At 39.7% G+C, this 24,928-nt stretch overlaps 1 protein-coding gene across 1 annotated transcript in view; it reads right to left on the bottom strand.

Moving 5' to 3' along the window:
* Positions 1-24,928, bottom strand: part of iglon5 (IgLON family member 5) — a 96,210-nt gene that overhangs the window by 20,675 nt on the left and 50,607 nt on the right. The window contains exons 2-3 of the mRNA XM_011605095.2: positions 5,466-5,544; positions 1,002-1,234 (exon numbers count right to left, since the gene is read on the bottom strand). Coding sequence (XP_011603397.2) covers positions 1,002-1,234; positions 5,466-5,544 — 312 coding nt within the window. The remainder of the gene's footprint in view (positions 1-1,001; positions 1,235-5,465; positions 5,545-24,928) is intronic.

Raw genomic sequence — 24,928 nt, 5'->3', positions numbered from 1 at the left:
TGGTGATATCAAGGTAAAGCTGAAATTACAAGTAATTTGGAATTAAGTGTATGCTCCTGTCACCCACGTCTGCATCACAGCCCCTCAAAGAGCTAGGCTTTGATGCAGCATTATCTCTCAATTTGGGTTATTTTTATTCAGGAGGAAGATAGCATTGATCGCAACACTCCCAATATACACGGTCCAACATCTAAAGAAAGCTGATACACACACAGGGTATAGTGTGTGAGGGCCGTCCTCTAGGCAGTCATATACCCATATGTACATCATGCCATTTGGATCAGTCAGTTTTGTCGGTCACTTGATGAGATGATCACATCTCACGTCCTCACTCATTTAATCCACCAGTTGGATAGCCAGCTACACAAATATAATTCTACACTAATAACTACACAAATAACTTAATCAGTCTGACCTGCCTAATTAGCAATTAAAAGAAATGTTATGAGGAATGATTTGAAATGGATATTCACTTTGCCACATGCTCAAGAACACACACACGATCACACATACATGCGCACGTGTGTGTGTGAGTGTGTGTGTGCGCGCACACATCTGCCTGCACATTCAGAGGCAAACAAAAAACATAATCAAATTGATTTTGTTCAAATAAAATACCAACTTAGTATACTGAAAAGCATCGTAAAAACACTACATTACGCTACGGTAAAGTTGTCAATCAGACATTTAGGCATGATTACGTTCTTTGAAATTGAACCACTGAAAAGATTGATTGCATTTTCTCGAAGAAGACTTCAATCATGGCCAATTGACAGCACTGCAAGTGGATGGATGTTGAAATGCAACATTAAGCCATTTAGCAGGTGTTTAAATAAAGGATGTTCACAGTAGCGTAAATGCACTTCTATTGCTGAGAAGCGGCAATTTTGCAGAGTTATTTTATGTAAATGAGCCTGATCTTAAAATGGATAGGATAAAATGAAATAAATTCCAGTTCTGTCACAGTTTCACCCTTCACACATCCTTATTCATCTTCTTACCTTGGACAATGAGGTAGACATAGGCAAGACCGGGCTTGTTATTGGCCTGGAAGCTGCAGGTGTAAGGCCCCTCGTCGGATACTTGCACATTGTCAATGTGAATGGAGAAGTCACTGCTGTTGTTATTGACCAGTGTCACACGTTTGTCCAGCGTCCATTTGTCTGTCCCTGTGAAAAGGATGTTTGAGCGGTTCAGCCAGGCCTTGTGGGTCACATCCTCATCAATCCGACATCTGTGAGGGGAGAGGAAGTCCAGTTAATTCTGTTGGCGGTTGATAACAAATAACATTTAGATTTCTTTCAAGACTGGGCAGCAGTTGAGAACAGCCAGTTAAAAAGATCATGCTTTAATCATCATTTATTTGCAACATGTGCAATATCCAATAGCATGATTATAGTCATACAAGATGAGTAACATGGGACAGATCCCCCCCCCCTCCCAAAAAAAAACAAAACAAAAGAAGACTGAGATTAGTTAAACATTTAAACAACAAAAGAAATCATCTCCTTTTAATTTATTTTCTCATCTCTCCTGGGGGGAGCTTAAGAGGTTATTGTGTTTGATGTGCATATGAATTCTTCATCTGTACTAAGATCAGCAGCTTTCCAAATTTCCATTATTCTATTCACATTTTCTTTTTAATAAGTACATGAGTGTAGCCTGGGGTGTGTACAGCTTAGGTCCAGCTCACAAAGTGTCATTCTTGCTTGCAAGTTGGCTTGGGACTGATGCTTAAAGTTAATACAATACAATATATGTAAATTCACTCAAATATGGTGTTGTGATGATTAAAGTTCAGGAAATAATGATGTACGTTTGACAGATGTGATGATTTAGGAGCCAAATTCTTGACCTTGACTTGAATTCTTGACTTTGCCACTAGATGTCCTTCCCCAGCTTCAGCTAGCTGGAAGGGATGTTTCTGTAGTCATGTCTAACTGACACAACCTGGATGGTTATCACTGCTCAGGAAGACCGCAGAAAGGCCACGGAACAGCAGTGACAGCACAACGCTTGTAAGCAAACTTTAAATAACTTTATGATAGATTTGTTACAAGGCCTTAGGCTAATGTCCACCACTCAGAGGCCAAACAGTGAGCAGGATAGTGAATGAGCAAATTCAAGCAAGTTTTCAAAGATTAATTGAAATGCATTTAATATTAAAAGAGACTAAATGATGAGTCAATGCAATCAGAAAAAACTAAATACGGATTAATTAGCAGTGTACCAAAGGCTCTGTTAATCTATTTGTAAAATTAATCATTTCACCACTGATGATATTGCTAAAGGACTGCAGGCCCAGAGCAAATGGAGACCATAAAAGCTTCAAATGTGCATCATCTGAATAGCCATTTCTTAAACATATAAAAAATATGTTGAGGGAAGATCTATGGCCTTGAGTCCTGAGATATCTTTCTTATCTCTCTCATGCTGTCTATCACACTCACACACACACACACACACACACACACACACACGCAGTATCCCTATGAAAGTTTTAATAAACAATACCCTCATAACTAAACAACTAAATGACTCCAATATTTTAACCCGAAACAAACTAAGGCCACGATAATATGACAACATTTGCCCTAGAAATGGAGAGGATTGTGTTTTCATGGTGTCCTCGGTGTGAAAATGATGCATGGCCTTCACTGAAATCACACCAGGCCAGCATTTGGCAAAGTAAGTTTGTAAAACATGAAACATGTTACAACTATATTTCACTAAAAATGGCACTTCTGGTTAACAAAGAGACCAAAACAATTTTCAACCTTTTCACTCTGGAGCCCAGTTTAAAAAAAATGTGACGATTCAGGCAACGTTTGAGACTCTGCAAATGTTTTTGTTGTCTTGTGAGCAGGGCCTTCGGGCAACAGTGTTTTCAGGTGAAAACACAAAACTTTTGTTCCATTTTGGCTGTCTGTTTACATGAGAATGCGACTCTGAGCATGCACATTACATCTGCAGGCAACCTAGCTGGCACAAGTAGTCCTAGACCATACGTGGGCGTGGCCTGAGGACATTGAGAGTAGAAGAAGAACCATAGCAACTTCCCAACCAACGTCCTAACCAATTTCTCTGCAAGTTTCTCAGTTTTATAGTTCAGGGCTGCTGGTAGAAGCAACTCCACCTCATCATCGATCCACTGTTGCTCACTATTAGAATCAATGTTGTTTTGCAGAAGTTCGCTATTGTGATCGCATGCTTCCTTAAAGCTCCAAAGACAAAAGTGCCCCTACAAGTCCACATGATTCCTTACCGCCACCTACTCCCCTGGTATTTGCACCACAGTGTTTTGGTTGGTCTGTGCACATGCTGTTATCTACACTGGGAACTCTTTTGCTACGGATTAAGAAAATATTGTTGTTCAAGTGGGGCCAAAGTCTTCATCTTGAAACGACTTATCCGAGTTCAGGCGATGGAGGTAGCAACCTTAGCAGGGAGACCCACACACTTCCCTCCCCAGTCACTTCCACAGGCTCCTCTGGGGAATCCTTAGATGCTCCCTGGCCAGCCAAGAGCTATCGTTTCTCAAGCGGTTACTAAGTCTACACCCTAAAATACCCCTTTGAGGCTGTGAGAACCAAACCAAATGTCTTCACTTCCTGAAACTATTCTCCGTATCTTTGTTTTATCCTCTAAAATATTTGTGAAACCTCTGGCCTCATGCATTCCCCATGACCTTCACAACTAAATCTCTAAACTTAACCCATATTCTAATGTTAATCACTCGATTCTAAACATTAACCTCAAAACCTAGTCTTTACCCACAAACAGCACTTTGTGGGACCAGTCAAAATGTCTTCCTTATTCAGAAATGGCCTCGCTTGTGCCAGTGAAACAGATATTTTGGTCCTCATTATTTTACATGTACTAGAACACACATATACACAAACTGAATGCAAAAAAGCCAAAATCTCCGAGTTATGAATTTAAACTTCTCCACTGAGTTAATTTACAATTAATGGTTAACAATTGAGATTTGGTTTGCAATTCAAGGCTAAGAGAGGATGTTCTAATCAGAGAGAAAGAAAAAAATGGGTTGATTTCAGGTCTATTCCACAGGAAAACGATCATGTTTTTGATTTGTTGTTGCTCTCACAATTTACATAAAACTGAAAAACAGCCAGTGACAAAGAGACGTCCAGTGACAAAACTTTAGTGGCAAAGAATCTGACTATACAAGAAGACACTGGGTAAACAGTTTATGCCACGGTAAATGGTTAATGGTAAATCATATTTTATGAGTACACAGTATTGTCTGGCTAAGGATAGTCTAATAAGATACAGGCTATGAATAAAAAACACACAAGTTACGCAGACCAAAGTGTTCTCCAATAATCGGACTCCAGTAGATGGTAAATGGACGTGAAGGTGGAGAAAGCAATGCTTTCTTTCTCTACTCGATATTTGGACTACCTCCTCACTAAGGTCCTTTTGTTTTAAATTAATCTAAAATGAAGTGGGTTTGGATTATGACAACAATTCGAAAATAGTGGCTTCAGTATTGGTGTGGAGGGCAAAAACTAGAAGATTGAAATTAATTGTGCTGATGACCATTTTTGAGAGACATGAGCAAACCCCCAAATGCCCTCAAGAGCTTACTCTCTCTGACACCTCTCCATCAGTAATTGCATGTAAAGTAATGTGTCTACAACAGAGTGTAGAAGCTGTAATTTCCCTCTGGGAGTAATAAGACATTCTGTTAGGAAATTTGATACTTTAAGTATAAATGAGCACACACGATCAGCTTTCGTTTGTTGATTGCATAGACTGTCTAAAAATAAAACAAACGCAGAAGTGACTTCATGTGCAATACCACCAAGGCTCCCAAAAGCCCAGACTCATTTATACTGTACTCCAAATTGATTAGACATCAATCCTTTAAAACTGGGGACGTATTTATTTTATTGGCATGCCTGAAGTACAATATAGTCTGTCAGTGGGCTGCATAGACTGATGTCAAAAGTTACACCCAAATATGGTTACTTCTGGCTCCAGAATCTTAAAATGGTGCTGTCCTGTAAGCCAAACCACACATGTCTAAAACAAACCAGAGAGTGACGTTGTGGAAGGTTGCCGCTTGGTTGAGTGTTGATTTCCATGGACTTAACGTCACTAAAAACTGTGATAAAACTCTAAAACGCAGTTTCTGTTTGAAAAATATTTTCAGTTTTTATGTCACAACCACTAAGATGCACAAAAACACCATATTTTTACTTTAATTGCAGACAGAGGTTGTCAGGAGGTGCATGTAAGCAAAAGGAAACAAATAATGTCAACCCTGATGGACTAATTTAACTATTAAGAGCCTGACAGAGCTGCCAAAAGCATTTCAATGTGAATATTTAATATAAGTTATGTGACAGAGAACTCAAAATTTGAATGGCATGATAGGTGGTGGTGGAAAATCCATGTTTAGCATGGTTAGTAGGTGTAGATCCAGGAAAAAGAATTACCTCAAAGTGACGCTTTCTCCTTCCAATACCGTAATATTGTCCTGTACATGTCCAAATTCTGCCCCTTGCAAACTGCTTCCTGTCAAGGACAAAAAATAAAGAAATACATGAGAATGCAATGGTTTTATCATTGATTGTCTATATTCATCATGTCAGGTTCTTGAGCCCTTCGTTCTTTGACTCATTTCCACTTTCTACCTTTTTCTTCCTTAAAGGAAGGTAATGCACATTAAACAAAGGAGTCACACTGTCAGCCCCCAACCCCCACAGCGAAATAATGATTTAGGTTTAGGCTGCATTCTGGTGGAGTGCACGTTCATTGAACACCACTGATAATGAGCCAAGAGAAGAGGATTCACGCAAAGCTGTTGAAGCATGAAATGAAGGGACAGCAGTGGAAACAGAAGGGATGCCTAACCTGCCTACCAATACACACAGACACTCTCCAAGGTGCACAAATGTAAAAACAGATACTTGAGGAGGCATTCAAACTTGCATCCGTGAAATTTTGTCTCAATACGCCTTGAGGGTTGTCAGTAACTGACTAAAAGCAAAGATAACCAAGGGTTTCATACATGTGCTGTCACTCATGTCTGCTGAGGTGAATTACAACCAAAGTCGGCTTTGTCCATCTAAACTCTATGGAATCACAGCATGACTCCTGCTGCTTGTCTCTGACAATCTCTTTGTTCTTCTACCTGCAAAATGACCTCAATATCATAACTGGTTTGGGCTGCAGTCTGGTGCCTTGAGCTTTAATAAATGGTGACTTTATGAAGTGAAGCCACTGCTGTGAGGACCGAAGACACGTCCTGAGGTTTGTTAATAGAAGCACAAAGCAAAGGACGTGTCACGCAACACAAATAGGTGAGACTTGAGACCAAATATGCCAGAAAAATGCTGTTCAAGAGACAGGAGATGTGTGGGGGAATGTGTTTAAAATTACAAAAAGGGTTTCCTGCATTTGTGGTTTGATTCTAGAAATTAACAAGAGAGACTTTGGAGGTATAATGAACATGATGGATTGCTCATCAGAAGATTTTTAAACTGCACAGCAGAAATGGTGCCAAGTGTGCCAAATCATAATTTATCTTCATTTAAATAGACTAATTACAGCTGCTCTTCTATTTTTTTAAATGTTTGTGTATGTAAATGTTTTTTTTCTCTTTTTGCTCATATCTAATTCTCAATAACTATAAGCTATATGTAGTCATGTATTATGCATTCATATATTCCTTTGTGTATTGTGCAGTGTTGCATGTGGCTTATATGAAGGTAGCCAACTATATACAGCCGATGTGTGAGTCAGCAGTGGAAAAACAAAATAGGAGGAAAAACTAATAACGCCTCAAAACAAAGTCCTGAAAATCTCCCACTGAAAGCTGTAATTGCATTAATGGCTGCCGCCGCAGCGCCGCTGTCCGGGCTGGCCAAGGACCTCAGAATTGGCTCCATTTTTTCCAAAAGCCTTGGGGGCGGGGCATAGCACATAATCCATTGAGTCTGGTGATAAACAACCATCACGCGCCTATATTCATCTCTGAGTTTTATTACAGGGAATTGCTCCACGCCGTCACTTGGCTGCATGATGCCCCCGTTCAGGATTTTTGGCTGAGAGATGATTGTGATAAGCTGTCATAAATGCACATTACCACCCCCACCATGCTAAATACAAACACATAAAGAAAAAAGATAAATATAGCGGTGACGTAATCACAGAGATATGTATGACCCAAACACGTATAATGAATACGCAGTGAAAACATATGTTGGATGGCCCAACATACATCTAATTACTAAGTTGTAAAGCCAGGGTGGTTTATCCCCAGTTTGTGACTCAAATACTATTTTTACAGCTGAATTGCCACCATGCCTCCAACCTAAGGCACTGTGCAACATGCAAACCAGGTCAACATATTCAGCCCACACTCCCTTGTACACACAATTACACATGCAAGCACACTCATCAATGAGCCATCAGTGATAAAGACATGACGTTCTTCACATTGAAATGGCTTATTATTAAAAACTGTCTTAACTCTTTTGAATGTCAAAATGCGCATGTTCTGACTAATGCCTTCATTGTACACTAAAATGATTACTCTGGCTCAGAAAATCAGGGATAAACAATGGCAGTGAGATATAAAACTCAATACAGCAGTTAAAATCATGTTACAGTCGTGTCATATTAGCAGGATCTTTAAGACAAAAATGTCACGGATTATAATTCAAAATTAATCACAAGGCAGGTAAAGACAATTATAATAAAATACTGCTGTGGCTTTACCAGTAAACATTATTTACTACAAGTGGGTAAATGTGCAATTGTACAACATCCGATGCCAAATTTTGATTTTATTAGGTGCAAAGAATAATAGCGTGCCTTGAGTGGGCCATCAGGATATGTGAAAACAGGTGTGTTTATTGATTTGGGGAATGTTTACACAACCTTACATATTAGTTCTTGGACCATTCTGATCATAACTCGTTAGCTCCACATAGTGCCTATATACTGAATATACTGTATATGTCAATTATGTGGTATAAATTTGTGGCAACGTATCAATGGGAAGAAAATGTTGTAAATGAATCAAGGGGTCGTAACTGTGGGAATCTCATTCCAGTCCATTATTACAGACATAAATTTATCATTGGTGCACATGAGACATATCAGTTTTAACCAATGAGAACTAAGCACTGAATACGTTGCTCCACAGCAGTCTAAATGAGCGTGGGGGAAATAGCATTTCTAATAAAAATCTTCACCTATTTTCAGTTGCTTGATTGCTTCTGGTTTTATTGATCTCCATGTCAAATTCAGTTTTTTTTCTGTGCTCCCTCTTGTGGCTCAACGTGCACTGACTACACCCGTGAGGAGGGCTAATGTTTGAGAAAGGAAGGTGATTCCTACTGGGTAAAGTTAAAAGTCTGGTTGTTCTGCAGAGACAGAAAAACTGTTTTAGAGCCATATTTAAAAAAAACCCCACCAACAACAACATTTATGCAGTATTTTGCTGTTATACGCTGCAATTTCTCTTTCTATATTATTAAAACAACAGATGAACCACAACAGCAGCGTTAGTGGTGAACTCTGTGTGTGTGTGTTCTGAATTACTCACTATTATCTGTCCCTCTGTCCTACTGGCTACTGCTGTGCGCTGTCCTTGCTACGACCCTGCTTTGGCCTTAAAAAGAGGACTTTCATTTCCTATATCATGCACTCACACACGCCTACGTAGACACCCAAACACACCTGCTGGCCAAGCCCAATCCTTTGCTGGTTCTTAGTTTGCTGAGATTTTGGTCATTTATTTCTTATAGATGCATTGTATTTAGCATAAAGAGAAGGAGAAGCTGGGAGAATGAAGAATAAAGAATAATGAAGGTTTGTTTTGTAGTCATACGTCTCGCAAAGGCACAGTGATGTTTTAGCCAGCCGCGGATGACACTGGCTCAGCCTATATTCCTGTTTCGTGTATTTATCATAATGTTTTATCTCTAAATGTGTAACAGTGCTGCAATGCATTCATTTATTTGTTTCTATGAGCGCCTGTTTGAAACTGCACTTGCTACTGTCAGACACTTATAGCTGAAGCTCTATTGAACTGTACAACTTTAGCCTGCATAGTCCTTGCATGCTCCTTTGTACTGTTCATCAATTTCATTTTGCCCTCGACGATCAAATAAACAGTGAGGAGGGAAAGCTCCTTCTGAAAGCAAGATTGGCATCAGAAAGGATAACCGCAGTTGCTATAATGAAACTTATAACAATAATGAATGGCAAAAGTAGCTTGAAAATGTTGAATAACCGGATAGCAAAGAGCTGAGGACAATCATGAACAGTTAACATAATTATCATAATAATTGTACAACAGGAACAATGCATATCAAGTTAGCTCTCTAAGTATACAGAAACAGATGATTTGGAATTATTTTAAGATTCATTATTCTGTAAGATTATTGTACATTTTGAAATACACACACATACGTAGATACATACTGTATGTATGTGTGTATATATACATATAGACAGAGATAGAGAGTGGTACTATATGAATTGTTGCATTACTATATAGGGAGAATGAAGCAGAGATGCTAAGGAAGCAAAGTAAAGAAAGGAAACGACACAACCGCATAATTAACACCGGCATGCTGCAGTCAATTAAATATTTACAGAGGCACTTCTCGTCGACACCTTGAGGATGAAGAGCAGCAGTCCAGGGATTATCAGTTGCCAGGAGCTGCAGGGAGACTGTAGGCTGGAGGTGCAGGATTTAAACATTAACCAGCATAGATATTCCTTTCTCCTACTCCCCTGATCGTATTTACTTTGAATGGCTCAAGTCCAACCTTGCCCTCGCTGAGGGCCCATCTCATTGCCCAATGACCTTCTGCCCATTCCCCAGATGTCCCTCTCCTACTCCTTCCACTATCTTCACCACCTGTCAGGGACAAAGCAACAGCAGAGCAAACGCAGGCATCGAGAAAGAGCTATAAAAGTAACCCAGTCCTCAGACATCACAAGAACATAAATTTGCATTCTGCTGCCAACCGACCAGGAAATCTAAAAAAAAAAAAAAAAAAAGTCTGACATTTTGAATACTATGATTAACTGCTTGCATCAATGTCTGGACCTCCAGACCAAAGCTGTAGAAGTATTTCAGTCAGTGTCCCAGTTTTTTCTTCCTTGCAACTTTATCCATGACAATTGCATGTAACTAATTCCCCGAACCTTTACAGTCCTCTGAACAAACACTAAATATGAGACTTTTATATTTAGAGATATTGACAAGAAATATGCAGGGTTAGGGTTAGATTGTGACCTCCAGTCTTTATGACATAAAGGTTTTGATGTTTTGATCTCTGACACCACAGTTTAAAGATAACCTTGTCAACACTTACATCACCAACATGTATGGAACGTTAACCCCAGAAGTGAGGTGCATGAGGTAGTTTGGGTTATTTTCATCTTCTTGACTGCTTTATCTAGTTCCGGGTCATGGGGATGGTGCCGATATGGGCGAAGGCACCACCCCTAGATGAGCCGCCAGTTCATCGCAGGGCCCTATGTGAGCAATTATGGGGTTGGTACCTTGCTCAAGGGTACCTCGGCAGTGCTCTGAAGCTATTCTGGCACCTTGCCAATACTACAGAACACCTTCCAGAACCCTCTGCTTCTCAGCCCAGTCTCCAACAGATTGAGCTGCCACCACCACGAGGTTTTAAAAAATATTTTTTTAAAGACCCAGATTTGATGAATTCGGATAAATGTGATAGCTGGCGTCTGTCTGTCTGACAGAAAAATAACTCAAAAACGTAGAAAGAGATTTTAATTAAATTTTCGGGAAATGTTGATAAAGGGCCAAGGAAGAGCTCATTTAATCATGGTGAATTTTCTGGACTGCAGAGGGACGCCATGGAGCTTTGATCAGAAGGCAACCTACTATGTTATCTTGTATTACTACTGCCTGCCTGTGTGTGTGTGTGTGTGTGTGTGTGTGTGTGTGTGTGGTACACTCACACCACTATACTATGGTGTATTTCACAATATGCTGGGATCTGATCTGCCTTTTTCTGGTTTGGCACTCTCCATATTTAAAACTGACATGCGCTGTACGAGACACAATGCTAACAACCCCAGCTGCTGAAATCACTGCTAAATCTTTGATCTCTAAACCCCCAATTACTGAAAATTCAGGACATGACCCCTGGGTTTCTTGGCCTCAACAAAGATGTGACATTAACCCTTTTATTAAGGCACCAGCTATTTTCACAGTTGTGCTTCTGGTTCTACTACCCACCCCTCATCTCTACCTCCCCTTCGGCATCTGTTTTCCTCCCTCCCTCCCACTCACTAATCCCTCTTCACACATCAATCAATAGAGCACTGCAGAGTGCATAGAGCCATACAGTGTTCAATGCAGCAGTTGTACAACTTCAACGGGCAGCCAACGACCTTTCCCAATGAATCAGGCGTGGGAGAAAAGCTGAGTGTGCTCAGACCAGTGATCGGCCCCTCTACATGTTCTTAAGGGCTACTAAAAATCAACACTTAGATCCTCTAACCAGTGCACACAAATGCCCACATGGCTTTGACAAGGCTCTGTAGACTTCACTAAATATACCCCTGGTAATGGGACAGATTTGGGGGGGGAGTGCTGCCACTTCTGTAAAAGAAAGGATTTAAACTGTGAGCCAGACATGTTGCACTGCCTCCAATAGCCTGCTTTATATGCACTAAATTTGTAGGAATATATGCAATACATGTGAAAACTAGAAAAGCACTCAGTGGGTGCAGACGCCTGCCAAAGGACTTGTTTGGCACACACATATTGTGACTAAACCCAAAACAACGTTGGGCGTGTTAATATCGGGGGAGCAGGTGTTCCAGCGTCCTCTTACTTTAATGGGAGTTGAACTTAAAAATAACCATAATACCAGTAGTATATATGATAAAAGCACCTTGGCTTTCCCCTCGCCTCACCGTAACTTAACTTTTGATCTTTAGATGTTGGAAGATCACTAAAATTCCCTCCGGGATTTGGAATGTCACCCAAAATGACTTAGCTGTTTGTTGACTCATTGTCAACATTTCCTGAAAATTTAATTAAAATCTGTTCATAACTTTTTAAGTTAGTTTGTTCATCTTGTTAAACCCATTGGTTATTTTGTTGTCTATTGTTGTCGAGTCACATTTAACTGTCCGGAGACAAAATTACCGTCTTAGCAGGTTAATGCTGGAAAGTAATGAAAGCCAATTAAAATGTGATATAAATATGAACAAAAAGGAAAGGAAAGCACTTGCAAAAAAGATGTAGTAATATTTACTGGAGCCTTACTGGAGTAAAATATCTTAATTAATTTAGAAAAAGTAATTAACCTTTAGTTTGTTTTGGTTGTCAAAAATCACACTTTAAACTTGTGTATGGATGTAAAGCGGCTTTCTTCTAGAGCACCATCAAATTAGATCAACATGTGTGTTATAATACCGTAATTTCCGGACTATAGAGCGCACCTGATTATAAGCCGCATAATCTAATTTTAGAAAGAAAATCAATTTTGTACTTATACAAGCCGCACCGGATTTTAAGCCGCAGGTAACGTGGGATAGTAATATGAAAAATTAGATCGAAAACATTCAGTACCGGTAGATGTTTTTATTACCGTAAGAGACGAGACAGGTAAGAAACAACAGCCACTCTTTTTACTTGTATGTTTATACAGAGACCTTAAATCCAAATTTCATCACGTCAGGATTTTTTAACTTTTCTTTTAATCTAATCCGCTTATGAACATAAACAAATATATTGTACCGGTAAATGCTTTTTTTTTCTAACGGTGTCTGTAATGCAGCTACCTTGAAATATACGTTTGTATCAGCTACACACGAATTACATTGTTTATGCTTTTTTACTCAAAGAATGAACATTCTAAAAACCCCGATGGCCCACCTCTAAAATCTTCTATTTTCATCGCGGTGGCGTCTTTTGTCATCTTTTTGCTTTGGATCAGTTCTTTATGCTGGTGTTTCCACCTTCTCACCATTGATCCACCTTCTCACCACCGTAATGTTTGCCAAGATTACGCACGGCAGCTCGATTTCCTTCTTCAACCGCCAGAATAATCGCTTTTAACTTAAAAGTTGCATCATATGCTTTTCTTCCAGTATTTTCCTTGTTGATGAGGGTTAGTAAAAATGACTGATTCACAATAGTTGCGATAGTGCGCCACAAAAAAAACCCAACATAAATAAGCCACACTGTAGAATAAGCCGCAATGTTTAAAGTGCAGGAAAAAAGTAGCGGCTTATAGTCCGGAAATTACGGTAACTGTGAAATGGAAATAAAATGTCTACTGGTTGTAACGATATCGACATGATAACAGTAAGAAAGGTTATTATAGGCATTGCGAAACCATTATCACACATCTGTTACATATCATTGCAATCTGATAAATTTCCGCATGAAATGAAAATAACAAAATTCATTCCTCTGGTCAAATCCGCTAACACATTCACAAATTAGAGACATATCTCCATACTGCAACCATTCCCAAAGATTGCAGAGAAACGTTTCCATAATAGACTTGAAAAAATATAGAAAAATAACATGTAAGACATCCGTTAACATCACTGGCACTTAACATGTCACAAATACCATAGACCCAAAGAAAATGTATGCAGCTGGACTATTTCTAGACTTGGAAAAAGCCTTTACAGATCATGAAATATTAATATTTTTTTTTAATTTATGGAATCAGGAGAAAAGTATAAAGTTGGGTTATTTGTTTCTTAGGCACCAGAAAATAATTAGTTCAACTAAACAAATGGTAATACAAATGGACATTGCCTGTGGCATCCCCCAGGGTTCAGTATTAAGCTGCAAACTGGTTATATTATATATTAAGTACATAATGTTTCAGACGTGCCAAAACCTGTTTTGTTTGCTGATGCTTGTAAAATATTTTGTTATGTATCTGATTTATACCACATTTTTGAGCTTTGGAATTTGAAATTAATGAAATTAAAGTCATGTTTTGATTGAAATAAATTATCATTAACTCTAAGCAAAACAAAAATAATTGCAGCAAAACTGCAAAACAAAGCCCAAAGGGATGGTGTGGATATTGAATGAAAATCAGAATTGGAAAACTCCCATAACACAGCTGCAATCTAAAGTCTAGAGTACAATTGCAGCATTGTGTAGAGGAAAAGTGGTTCAAGATAACACATCACTTCACACTCTACTGCACACTTGTATCACCATATTTGACTTACCGTGCCGAGATCTGGGGCAACAATTATTGGAATTCACTTCTCTATGCATTCAGTGCCATAGAATGCATAGAGAGTGCCAGAGCCATAGTGCCAGAGCTCTATGCATTCTATACATTCTACAGAAAAGAGCAACCAGGATAATACATACAGTCGTCTGGAGGGACCAGCAACATCTACTGTTTCTACACTCAAGGACTCAGAGATGAAATGTTCAGATGTTCAACACAACAAATAAGGTTACCAGGAGACATTCAGTGCCTGTTGTCAAAGGGGACCAAAATAATTTAAGGAGATTTTTTTTTAACTTCAGGAAAGCAAATGTAAGAACAAGAAAAAAAAAATTCTGTGTCTTTGTGGGGTGAAACTATGGAAGAGTCTAAAGATTCTGAATGCAATATCTCAACATGGTGCATTTCAATCAATTAATCAATCAATCAATCAATCTTTATTTATATTGCGTCTGTTACAATCAGAATTGTTTCAAGGCGCTTTCCAGAATCACAGGGCCTAACCCCAGACAAGCAACAGTGGCAAGGAAAAACTCCCCTTTAACAGGAAGAAACCTTGAGCAGGACCAGGCTCATGTTGGGGGACCCTCCTGCTGATGGCTGGCTGGGTAGAGAGAGAGGAGAAGAGGGAGGACAGGTAGAGGATAGAAAAGAGAGGAGAGGAGAGGAGAGAGGCAGCCATGACAGGGTGATAGAGCTCTATCAGCATCTATCTGTCTGTCTGTCTGTCCGTCCGTCCGATTCATTCTAAGGTCAGTAATGACTGAAGGTCACAGGAAATTGCTGTTCATTTTTGTTATTGTCACTTTCTTGCAGATAGTTGGACGATTGGAAAGCTTTAAGATTCCTACAATGTCAATGTTTAATTACTGTACAGTCAATAATTTAATGCAATTTTGGTTGTCAAGCCAAGCTGATGAATTGCTGCATGAATGGCAGTTTTTGGACGTACTGATAAATTGTTGCATATGTAGGAAATGCATTGCACACAAATCTGAGTTTTCTGTATTATGCAGTTTACTGGCGTTCTAATATATGCTGTGACATCGCACAAATGCTGCCAGTTCTGCCTCCAGTTCTGCTGCCAGTTCTGCTGCCAGTTCTGCCTTCACTGGCTGATAGTGTCAAGAAATATGGGAGCATAACAGCATCGAGAGTTACTTTTAAAAGAACCATTGGCTGAAAAAATCCAATCAAAAACACTGAGGGATCAAAAACGTGAGCGGACTGTTTGTGTTTGTAATGTAACCAGAAAATACAAGCCAATGGTTCACAGCACACTAGAAAACTGGGAGTAATGAGAGAAAAGACCTTGACAACAACTTGAGAGTTACTGCCGCTGTCTTCAGTTTAGACTTTAATTTACTCCAAAAGAGCTGAAATCATGCAATTTCCATTTAAGACAAAAGATAATGAAAATGTATTCAGTGAATTTATTACCAATTCTCTAGTCAATATGGTGCTAAATAAAAGATCTCATTTAGCTTTTTTTAAATAGCACTACTGCTGATTTTGCTTATTAATCCCCCAACCCATTCAGTCCCAACTGATAAAGACATATTTGTGTGAAAAAATGCAAAATATGCAATATATTCAAAGTAAAAAAGACCACTTAATTCTGTCAGCTGAACTGAGGGTAATTAAGCATTCAGTACAGTTATGAACAGATCGAAATAAATAAGGATTTTTCTCAGCCTGATGCAAACAGCCAAACGGATGGAATGACATTCCAGGGGGAAGTGACATTTTCACTACAAAACACTTAAAGCACTTAAATATGCATCTTACAGTACAGCTTCATTACATCTGTTTGGTCTCCATATATTTGTGTTTATCAGCACTGCTGATTGGAGGGTCTTGGTCTCATCATCATGGGTTGGGGGGAGACTAAAGAGGCCAGGATGTCACTATAATTAAACACTCACCGCAAAGAACCAAACAGAAGCACCTATGGGAGCAAAAATCAGCTAACACCTGCTTTGGAAGAAGCTTCTGAGGGAAACAGTGGGAGGAATAGGAGAAATGTGTGTGCAACAGCACACTAGAAAGCACAGAATTGTGTGTGTGTGTGTTCCGTGCATATGTTTGGATACTTTGTGTGTGTAGTCACATTCTTTCTGGCTGTGCCCACAGCTATTCTTACAGCTGTGAAGGTTCATTTGCATTCAAAAGCATAGCAACATTTACCGTTGCTGCTCCACTGCTATAACTCAGCTTTCTGCAACATAAAATCAAACTGCTGTGTTTGGGTACAATTGATGAAGATGAGCTTGTGGCAGACATTCAAACTGACACGTTGAGTGCTGTTTGGCTCAGTTCTCTGCTGGTAAGATTTTAAAACAGTGATGTTTTTTTTGCTGAGCAACCGGCTTCTTCTTTGAATGCATTTCCTTTTAGAGAAATAGTTCCTTTCTGTTACTTTGTTTCAGACCAGATGGGAGGATGGAACACATGAATGACAGCTTTGGCTTTTGGCCATGTGCTGGCCTTTATTATTTACAACATAGCAACTTTCCAGTTCCCTTAGTAATGTAATGCTGTAGAGCAATTAACGAATAAAAGAAAGTGCATTATGCTTGTGTTACCTGTTTTCTTAAAAAAAACAAGCATGTTTTTATCTAAGAACTTGTTTACAGCATATACTCGGCAGGTATGCAGGCACTCAACTATCAATGACCTTTAAAGTAAATCAAAGATATTTAAGATATACATGAAAGGGAAGGTAGCTTTTGGAAATTCTATTGAGAGTCTGGTGCATTAGCAAAGAGTGATCAATAAAGTCCATTAAATCTTTGCAGCTGAGCTGAGCTGAGTGAAGGAGGGAAAAAAGAAGCCAAGATTGATGCAAAAGAGATGAGATGAGAGGTAAAGGGGAACCTGCCTGACTGTGTCAGCCCGTTTTTAGACAGCGAGACAGATGCAGCCTGTTAGGTGAGTCAAAGTAAAGCTCTGTGTTTAAGTTGGCCTTTGTGGACCGACAAATCTTCTAGCCTGTTTACAGATGGAGTTATTTTACCGAAGCCCAGAGCTACTGTGGAAATCAGAAGCATGACTAAATCTGCGACAGAAGTAATGTGTAATTAAATACAATGCCACCGGCTAATTTGCCTTTCATTTATTGCTACAAATCCATTTCTCACATGTTATTCCCCCACCACTCCACCCTTTCCATGGTTGTATAACTGTTGCGGAAGTTATTAATCTTTCAGGGGGCTGTTATAAACATAAACAAATTCCCAAGTCACTGTAAGTTATTAGAAAGCTGTCTCCTCGGAGCAGTTCCGATTGGATTAATATTCCTTCAAGTGCGGAGCTGAAAATGATCTTTGCTCCCTTGCCAGTGTGTGAATGTGCTGCAAACACTATTTTACTACTGTGCCACAAGCACACGTCAACATGTGATACTGCATTCCTAATGCCTATATGCGCACAGTTCATCAAAAAAAACCTATTTCACTTATGCATGCATAGAGCAGCTATGCATTTTCCCTTGACACAGGCAGCAAATAGAAGAATCATTTATTCATAGGTGTCACACATTTTACAGTGAGACAAAGAAGGGGATGATTTTATATATTTTATGTCAATCCGGTGGAATTCTGAATAGCTAAATCGATGTGGTTTGGTGTAAAATTACTTTGCATGTATCACAGGTCATTCCAGTCATTCATTATTATGTCCAGCATCCAAACAAAGTTAGAGTGTTGTAGTATCTGAAGCCTGTGTATTGATCCTCAGCAGGCCTTTACCTCTGTAAGATCTTAACTTTTGCACCATCTCAAATTTGTTCCATCTGTGTTCTGTGTTCGTGATTTAATGTCTTGTTATCCCCCAAGTGGAATTGCTGTGAAGGAGTGCAGGGATCAACAGGCTCTTGGGCCCTCAGAGTGGACTCTATACCATTTGGTTGGTTATATTGTGTCACAAGGTCACAAGAAAGGAATGTGTTTACTTGATCATATATAAGGGTCTACCGAACAAAGCACTTCGGAGATGTGCACCATCGGGACCACGAAACCTCCCTCGGACAATCTGCAGTGTCCAATTGATACCTGACTGTTCTCTCCAATAAACATCTCTCATAACCAAGTCGGTGTCTACGAAGATTCCTTTTTCATCAGCACATCTGAACTATCACCAGAAGAAATTTACCACAGTGTCATTGCAAGAGCTTTTTGTAAGACATGATTTCAAAGCTTTTAGCAGCCTGTCTCATTATCATTGCTCACTGCTTACGCGCCACATCGGCACCGGCATCTTCTGCAAATGACCCACCCAAACATTAGCCAGATGTTTATTCTCTACATGCGCAACAGCTTGAAGTAAATAATTAAATTGAGTCTCCAGAGATGTAGATTAACCTCCAGAAAGACATGATTAAGAGGACTATCTGTATTCTTACGTTAAAAATGGATATGATATAAGTGGTATTTTTGAAACATTATTTTAATAGAAAAAATGGGCTTTCAATTTGTTTCCTATTTTTCCTTGATTGATTGTATATCCCTGGAGTTATGGGGGTATAATTTGGAAATCTTTATGCAATGAAAAGGAAAAATGAGCTGAGCTGCTTTGTCATTTGTACCCTTTACAACTACGTATGTAAAACTCTGCCTCGTGGCAATAAAAACAAGCCTTCCTTTCTTCCAATTACTGAATAATTGTTTTTAAATGTCAGCTGTACAGAAAAGTTTTGAACTCATTTGTATATTTGTATATCTGAAATAACTCCTAAATAAATGAGGCAAACAGCACTAAAAATGTAGTTATCTGGTCTATTCTGGCTGGAACTTTACATGATCCTCATTTTGTAAAGTGCTGGACAGGCCTGATGTAAAGGACATCAATTCTTTCAATAAATCTCTTTACCACAGCACCTGAAATAAAAAGGAGAGTATTGGTAGAAGAATATGGCGTGCCGCAAAACAAAAAAGGTTATGGACGATTTGAGAGAAGTGCAACAAATATAAAGTGTTGACTTTACAGGTACCTTGAAGGTCTCCTGACACTTCCCAGTGTTCCCACTATTACCAGAACATTCTGTGTTTTGTCCACAAAGAACAAAGAACGCTCAGCTGTTTCATGATTCTGGGCTTTAAATAAAGATAATTTCATTTTGGATGACAGCTCCCCATTGCAGTGCTTGTATATTGTAATATTTTACGTTCGTAAAGGAACAAGATCAGACGTGTCATTCAATCAGTCTGTATTTAAAAACAATAATAAACAATAATTCAAGATTTAGTCTCAAGTGTAACATCCCAGCTTTTTTCCTCCTTACTTCATCCATCCCATCTCACACAATGCCGTCCCAAACTACTGCCTTCTCTTTCTCCCTTCAACACCTTCTCAATCCCTCTATTCCTTTTTTTCCTTCCACCTTCCTCCCTTCTTATGATCTTACCTCCTTGCTCATCCCCTCTTGCCAGCTCATCTTCTCAACCTTAATTCGGCAGCTTATCTGAGTGTACAAGTTCTACAGAGCTGTATGATCCCTGTCACCTGGCAGTCCTTATGGGCATTGTGAGTAACTACTGAAGATTTAAGGCCATGTAAAAGCTGGTTGAGAGGTTGGGTGAGGAATAGATGGACATTTGGGGGGACAGAAAGAGAAATCCTGGCACAGCAAAGACAAATAGCCCAGATTCTTTTACAGTAACAGTTGAGGTGTTTGCACTCTCAGGACTTTGCTTTCTGGACCTTTTCTACTTTTATCTACTTGTATTAACCTTTCTGTTACATACCACTTTAATTTCAGTGAAATAAAGGAGCAATGTCTATCAACAGGAAACACACTTATATAAGCTGCAAACACACAGCACAAATGTGAAGGCAAGTATTCAACGAGGAATCAAATGAATTTTAAAAAATGAGATACATTTAATAATTTTGCTTCTTTTTTTGGTGAGGCATAAGAGTATCCTACTATACCGACTAAGATTTTTTTTGCTCTTAGTAGATATGATTTTGAAAATAAACTAAAAGAAAGCAAGGAGTGAGTGGGATACACTGTTCCTCAGATGAGAACAGCCACAGACAGATTGCCATTGTTAAAGATTTAGTGTTGATGTGTCACACAAATCCTGATCTTTAGTCAGACGCTGACGAGAACAAAGAACATCTTGCTGCATCCAAAGGTCCCCATGTTAGCACACCCCCAGTCTCCTCATCAGCTCCTGTCTCTGTGCTCCTCTCTCTTTCTACTTCCCCTCTGCCTCATTTCTCCCTTCGCTTTATTTTGTCAGCCTTGGTTTTCTCTCTTGCTCTGCATCATCTATCCCTTCATTTTCTTAGCGCACCTCAGCCTTCTTGACTTCATTTTCACACTGTCAGCCGCCTTTTGCTCTTTCTCGATGGTTACTCTCCAACTTCTTTGCAGTAGATTTTCCATTAAAAACCTTCAAAATAACAGCCTTCTTCACCCTGGTCACTCTCACTTGCAATGTTCTGTCTTCTTCCTACTGATCTCTCTCCCTGTGTGTCATACACCGATGCATTTCTGCTCCTTATATCCCTCGCCTCTCACCATAATGAAATTTTGGGCACTTTGCAACCACAGATGGCATAGCAGGCAGCCAGGGCTCTGCTTTAAAAAGGCACTGTTCTGCACCAGTAGAGCATCTGCCACCTCCAAGAACAGCAAAAAAGAAATATTCAACTACATTTCTGAATGGGCCCTTACCTGAGCCCCTAGTGTTTAATGAAAACACCCAACGTGCTCACTGACCATAGTGTGGCTGCTATTCTCCATCAGGGCATCGCAGTTAAGACATATCTCACATATGATTGCAAAAAGCGTCATGTTTGGCTGCTGACAGGGGCAGCTGTCCTGATTCTGCTGCGGGGTTTCAGAATTGAATCTATCTGTTTTGAAACATTTACAGTCTCTGATACATTTTCAAGTGATTAATGTACATAATGATGTGATATCATAATAAAGAATGAAAGACCTTTTAGTTCCGGCTGGATATGCACTTTCCAGGAATATATCTAGAGCCTTTTAGAAATGCATAGAATGAGAACCGCTACGTGGGCAACTCTATGTGGTCAGTACATCTGGAGGTAACACTGAATGATTTATGAATTCTGAGCTTTTAAAAAGCTCTGTTGATAGACTATTCTTGGGCACTGTCTTTCGGGAGCTTTGTAGTACAAATGAGTGCAAAGGCTAATTGTGCTAACTCAAGGGCATCAAAACAGTAGTGCCCTTGAGACTTGCACCATTGGCTAAACTCCTTTAAATTGAGTACTTTGTTGAAAATGTCATCCACCTTATTTTTTTTGCTTTTTACCTCTGCAGGTAAAGGATGCTCTACAGAGGTCAGATACTATCGTCAGAGATTGAGTAAAACTTGGAACTTGGAACTAAGCACCATGTTGCTGAGGGCATCTCACTATGTCGCATGGTCTCATCCTGCTGTAAAACGAAAAGTAAAAATAAATAAATCAACTAAATATGACACTTTTCTTGATTAATAAGTTATATGATTACACACCATATCCTCCATATTTTGCTATCATAGCTTCTAAACTGAACTAAATGCTTGAGCACTTCAGATGACGACTGAACTTCATCTATCTTCTCCTGTTATCAAAGCGTCACTCCCACAGTCCCTACTTCTTTCTCCCGGTGGAACAACACGCAACACAAGTTTGCTGCAACTGTGTAGTTTCCATTTCATTGTTCATCATTACTTCTCTCCGTTTCTCAATCTGTCATTTCCTCTTTCTCCACCATTCCCTGAGGTAGGTGGCTGTGCAGGGGAAAGTGACAGCCATCACCGCATCGTTTGTTGGCACCACTGATAATCTGCATGGCGTTAATAATTGATTGGCTCCTGCACCCAAAGCTCTGTGATGGACTCTTCCTCATCTGGGTCTCTTTTCCTCGTTCATTCCATCTTTCCTCCTTTGCCTCTATATATACTCCCGCTTTCCTGGTGTTATCAAGATGCATTTCTCAAGTATTCGCCCAATTTTCTCTTTATGAATTCACTGAACCATTTTAATGCTTTTCTCTAACCCACAGACAAACACATCTTGTATTCTCCTCTGCCAATTGGTGAAACCTGTATGTCTTTATTTCAGCTTTTCATCCACCTGCAAAGTTTTTTCAGATGAGATTTTTCCGATTATTCAGCTGTCTGAGAGTGAGCCTGGTTTTAAGTATACCTATTCCACCACCAGAGCAAGTCTGTGTTGATTGTGCGGGCTGCACACCATTACACACACATGCACGCACATACACACACAGACACGTGCACGTTTGTGCTTGACAACATAATCCTGCCACGCTGCTGTCTGTGATTTATGAGACCCAGTTAAAAGGATGTGAGACTTCTCTCTTTCTCTGGCCTCTCTCACTTTCATTACATCTCCAAAGTGTGTGTTGTGTGCACACACTGACATAAGGAAAGAGGTGCATCTATATCTAAAGAAGCTGAGACATAAACTGAGTAATTACAACTGTAATTACAAGTACATTTTCCCTATGATTTCTAATAACAAGTTGGAGCACCAAAATACCACCGTGCTTATCAGGCGCCTGCGCAGCACACACAACACACACACACACACACACACACACACACACACACACACACATACATACATGCAGGGGCCTAATGAGCAACTTCAACATCAATGAAAGGATCTTATTCACTTGATGAGAATTATATTGAATTAATAAAATGCATATAGAAAAAAATGAATCTAAAACCTTCAAAGGACCTCCAAAGTTATGAGCCAATGTAAAATAATGGATCAAATATTTCAATGCAAAAATGTTGCATTGGTAGAAAAAGAATACAGCACCTTTGATACATTAACTCCAGATTCAACAATGATTTGCACTTTCAGGAGTTTTCCTGTTTAAACGCTGTATTTAAGGCTGTTGGTCCTGCCCTGGTGAAAGAGGGAAAGGTGTAAAAAAAAGGGGTGAAACTGGTGAGCCGGCACATAAACAAGGCCTGGGAATCATTCCCATGCACACACCCGAACAGTTTCTGCACTATTGTGCTGACACAGATGTTCTTCAGCATGGCTGTGGAAGGAAGAAAAAAAATCACATTTTCACAAAAACAGCAGCTGCAGCACAGACAGATGCACAGCAGGGGACGCGTGCGAGTGTCGCTCGGAAAAGTGAATGATTTCTTAATCGATTTACATTCCATTTATGGCCGTATGGAGGCCAATGCTGATGTCAAAACTTTTCAACAAATAATTAGGATTCTCCCAGAAACAATTTTTGCTCTGCTGACCTAAGGTGTGTGTCGGTATCTTCGGTATGCGTATGTGCTGACAGCATGGCCGAGCACTCCACGAACACTTGGATGGTCGAGCGATATTTCATCTACAAAGGAATCAAATTATCAGAATGTTGTAATCCACATCTCATGTAGTCAACCAGATACAAACTGAATGGGATGAAGCAGGAGGATCAACCGCTCGTGTGTGCAGCAGGGGCGCCCAGCAGGTTAATAGAGTTCTCTAATTTGGTATGATATGCACAACTGCTTTCCTGTAGCTGTATTTTACAGCTGTACCATAAATCTCTTCCTTTTGCCCAGATGCACTCACAGGCATGTTTACAGCCATTCGCACACTCACATCTCCACACAGTAAACACAGAAATTGGTGACAACATAAACACATTTCACACTTTTCAGCAACAGAAAGCCTGCGTCATTCTTGTGCGTGAGAGTGTGTTCGTGTGTTTTGGAGTGTGATGAAGATGGGGGCTTTGCTGGGGACATGGCTTTGGCAGGAGCTAATCTGCCCAGTCTGTTAGTCACGGTACTGTGACACTCGAAGTTCCATTACAGGCCATTACAGAGCAAAAGCACATGCAGATGGATATCAAAAGCGCGTGCGCACACACACACACACACACACACACACACACACACACACACACAAACACACACACACACACAGACCACAAACACACTCCCTTCCGCAGGAGTAGAAAGCATGAGCTAAACCACCTATTCACTTTCCTAATTATGTCCTCAGACCAAAAACACCTGGCTGACATGAAGAAGCTAATTAAGAGGATGCTGTAATAACCACCAAGTGGAGTGTGTTATGACCTTTGTATTACACATTAGACATTAGGCCAAACTGGGTCAAAGATTCTGATCTCCACTTAAGGAACAATGAGGATGCTATTTGTTTTGTTAGGTAACCTAAATAAGAGCTCATTTAAGTTTAAACTGATTTTGCTTTCATTGTGAGGTTGAACAGCAGCAGTATTGTTATTTATGAATTGTGGCTGCGCCATTGCTTTTCAATTTGAATACACTTGAATGTGCTTACCAGCAAGGGGGGGGGGGGGGCAGAAGAGCAACATTGCTGGCCAGAAACTGAAGTGATCTATAACAGGAACGGAATAATATTTGTGGTCTCAAGGAGTGCTGAGCTGTTTCTCTGACACCAAAGTGGGATCTTCCCCATCAGGACATGAAGTCTGTTTCTTTTAAGGGCAATGGAGGAGGTGGAAAAAAGCTAAATAGCTTTTAATTAAATTTTAATTAAGAGATAATTTGCCCTTCCCAAAACCAGTTAGGGGGGGAGAATAAAGCTGTGTAGATGGTGAAACAGAAACAGCACCACGGGCATGATGGATTGACTGTTTAAGCCCTGCCGAGAGCTCTCTGCCGGCATCCTGTTAAAATTGA

This window comes from Takifugu rubripes, chromosome 7 (assembly GCF_901000725.2).
Source record: "Takifugu rubripes chromosome 7, fTakRub1.2, whole genome shotgun sequence".
NCBI classification, from domain to species: Eukaryota; Metazoa; Chordata; class Actinopteri; order Tetraodontiformes; family Tetraodontidae; genus Takifugu; species Takifugu rubripes.
This window is presented reverse-complemented; position numbering and strand designations above follow the sequence as displayed.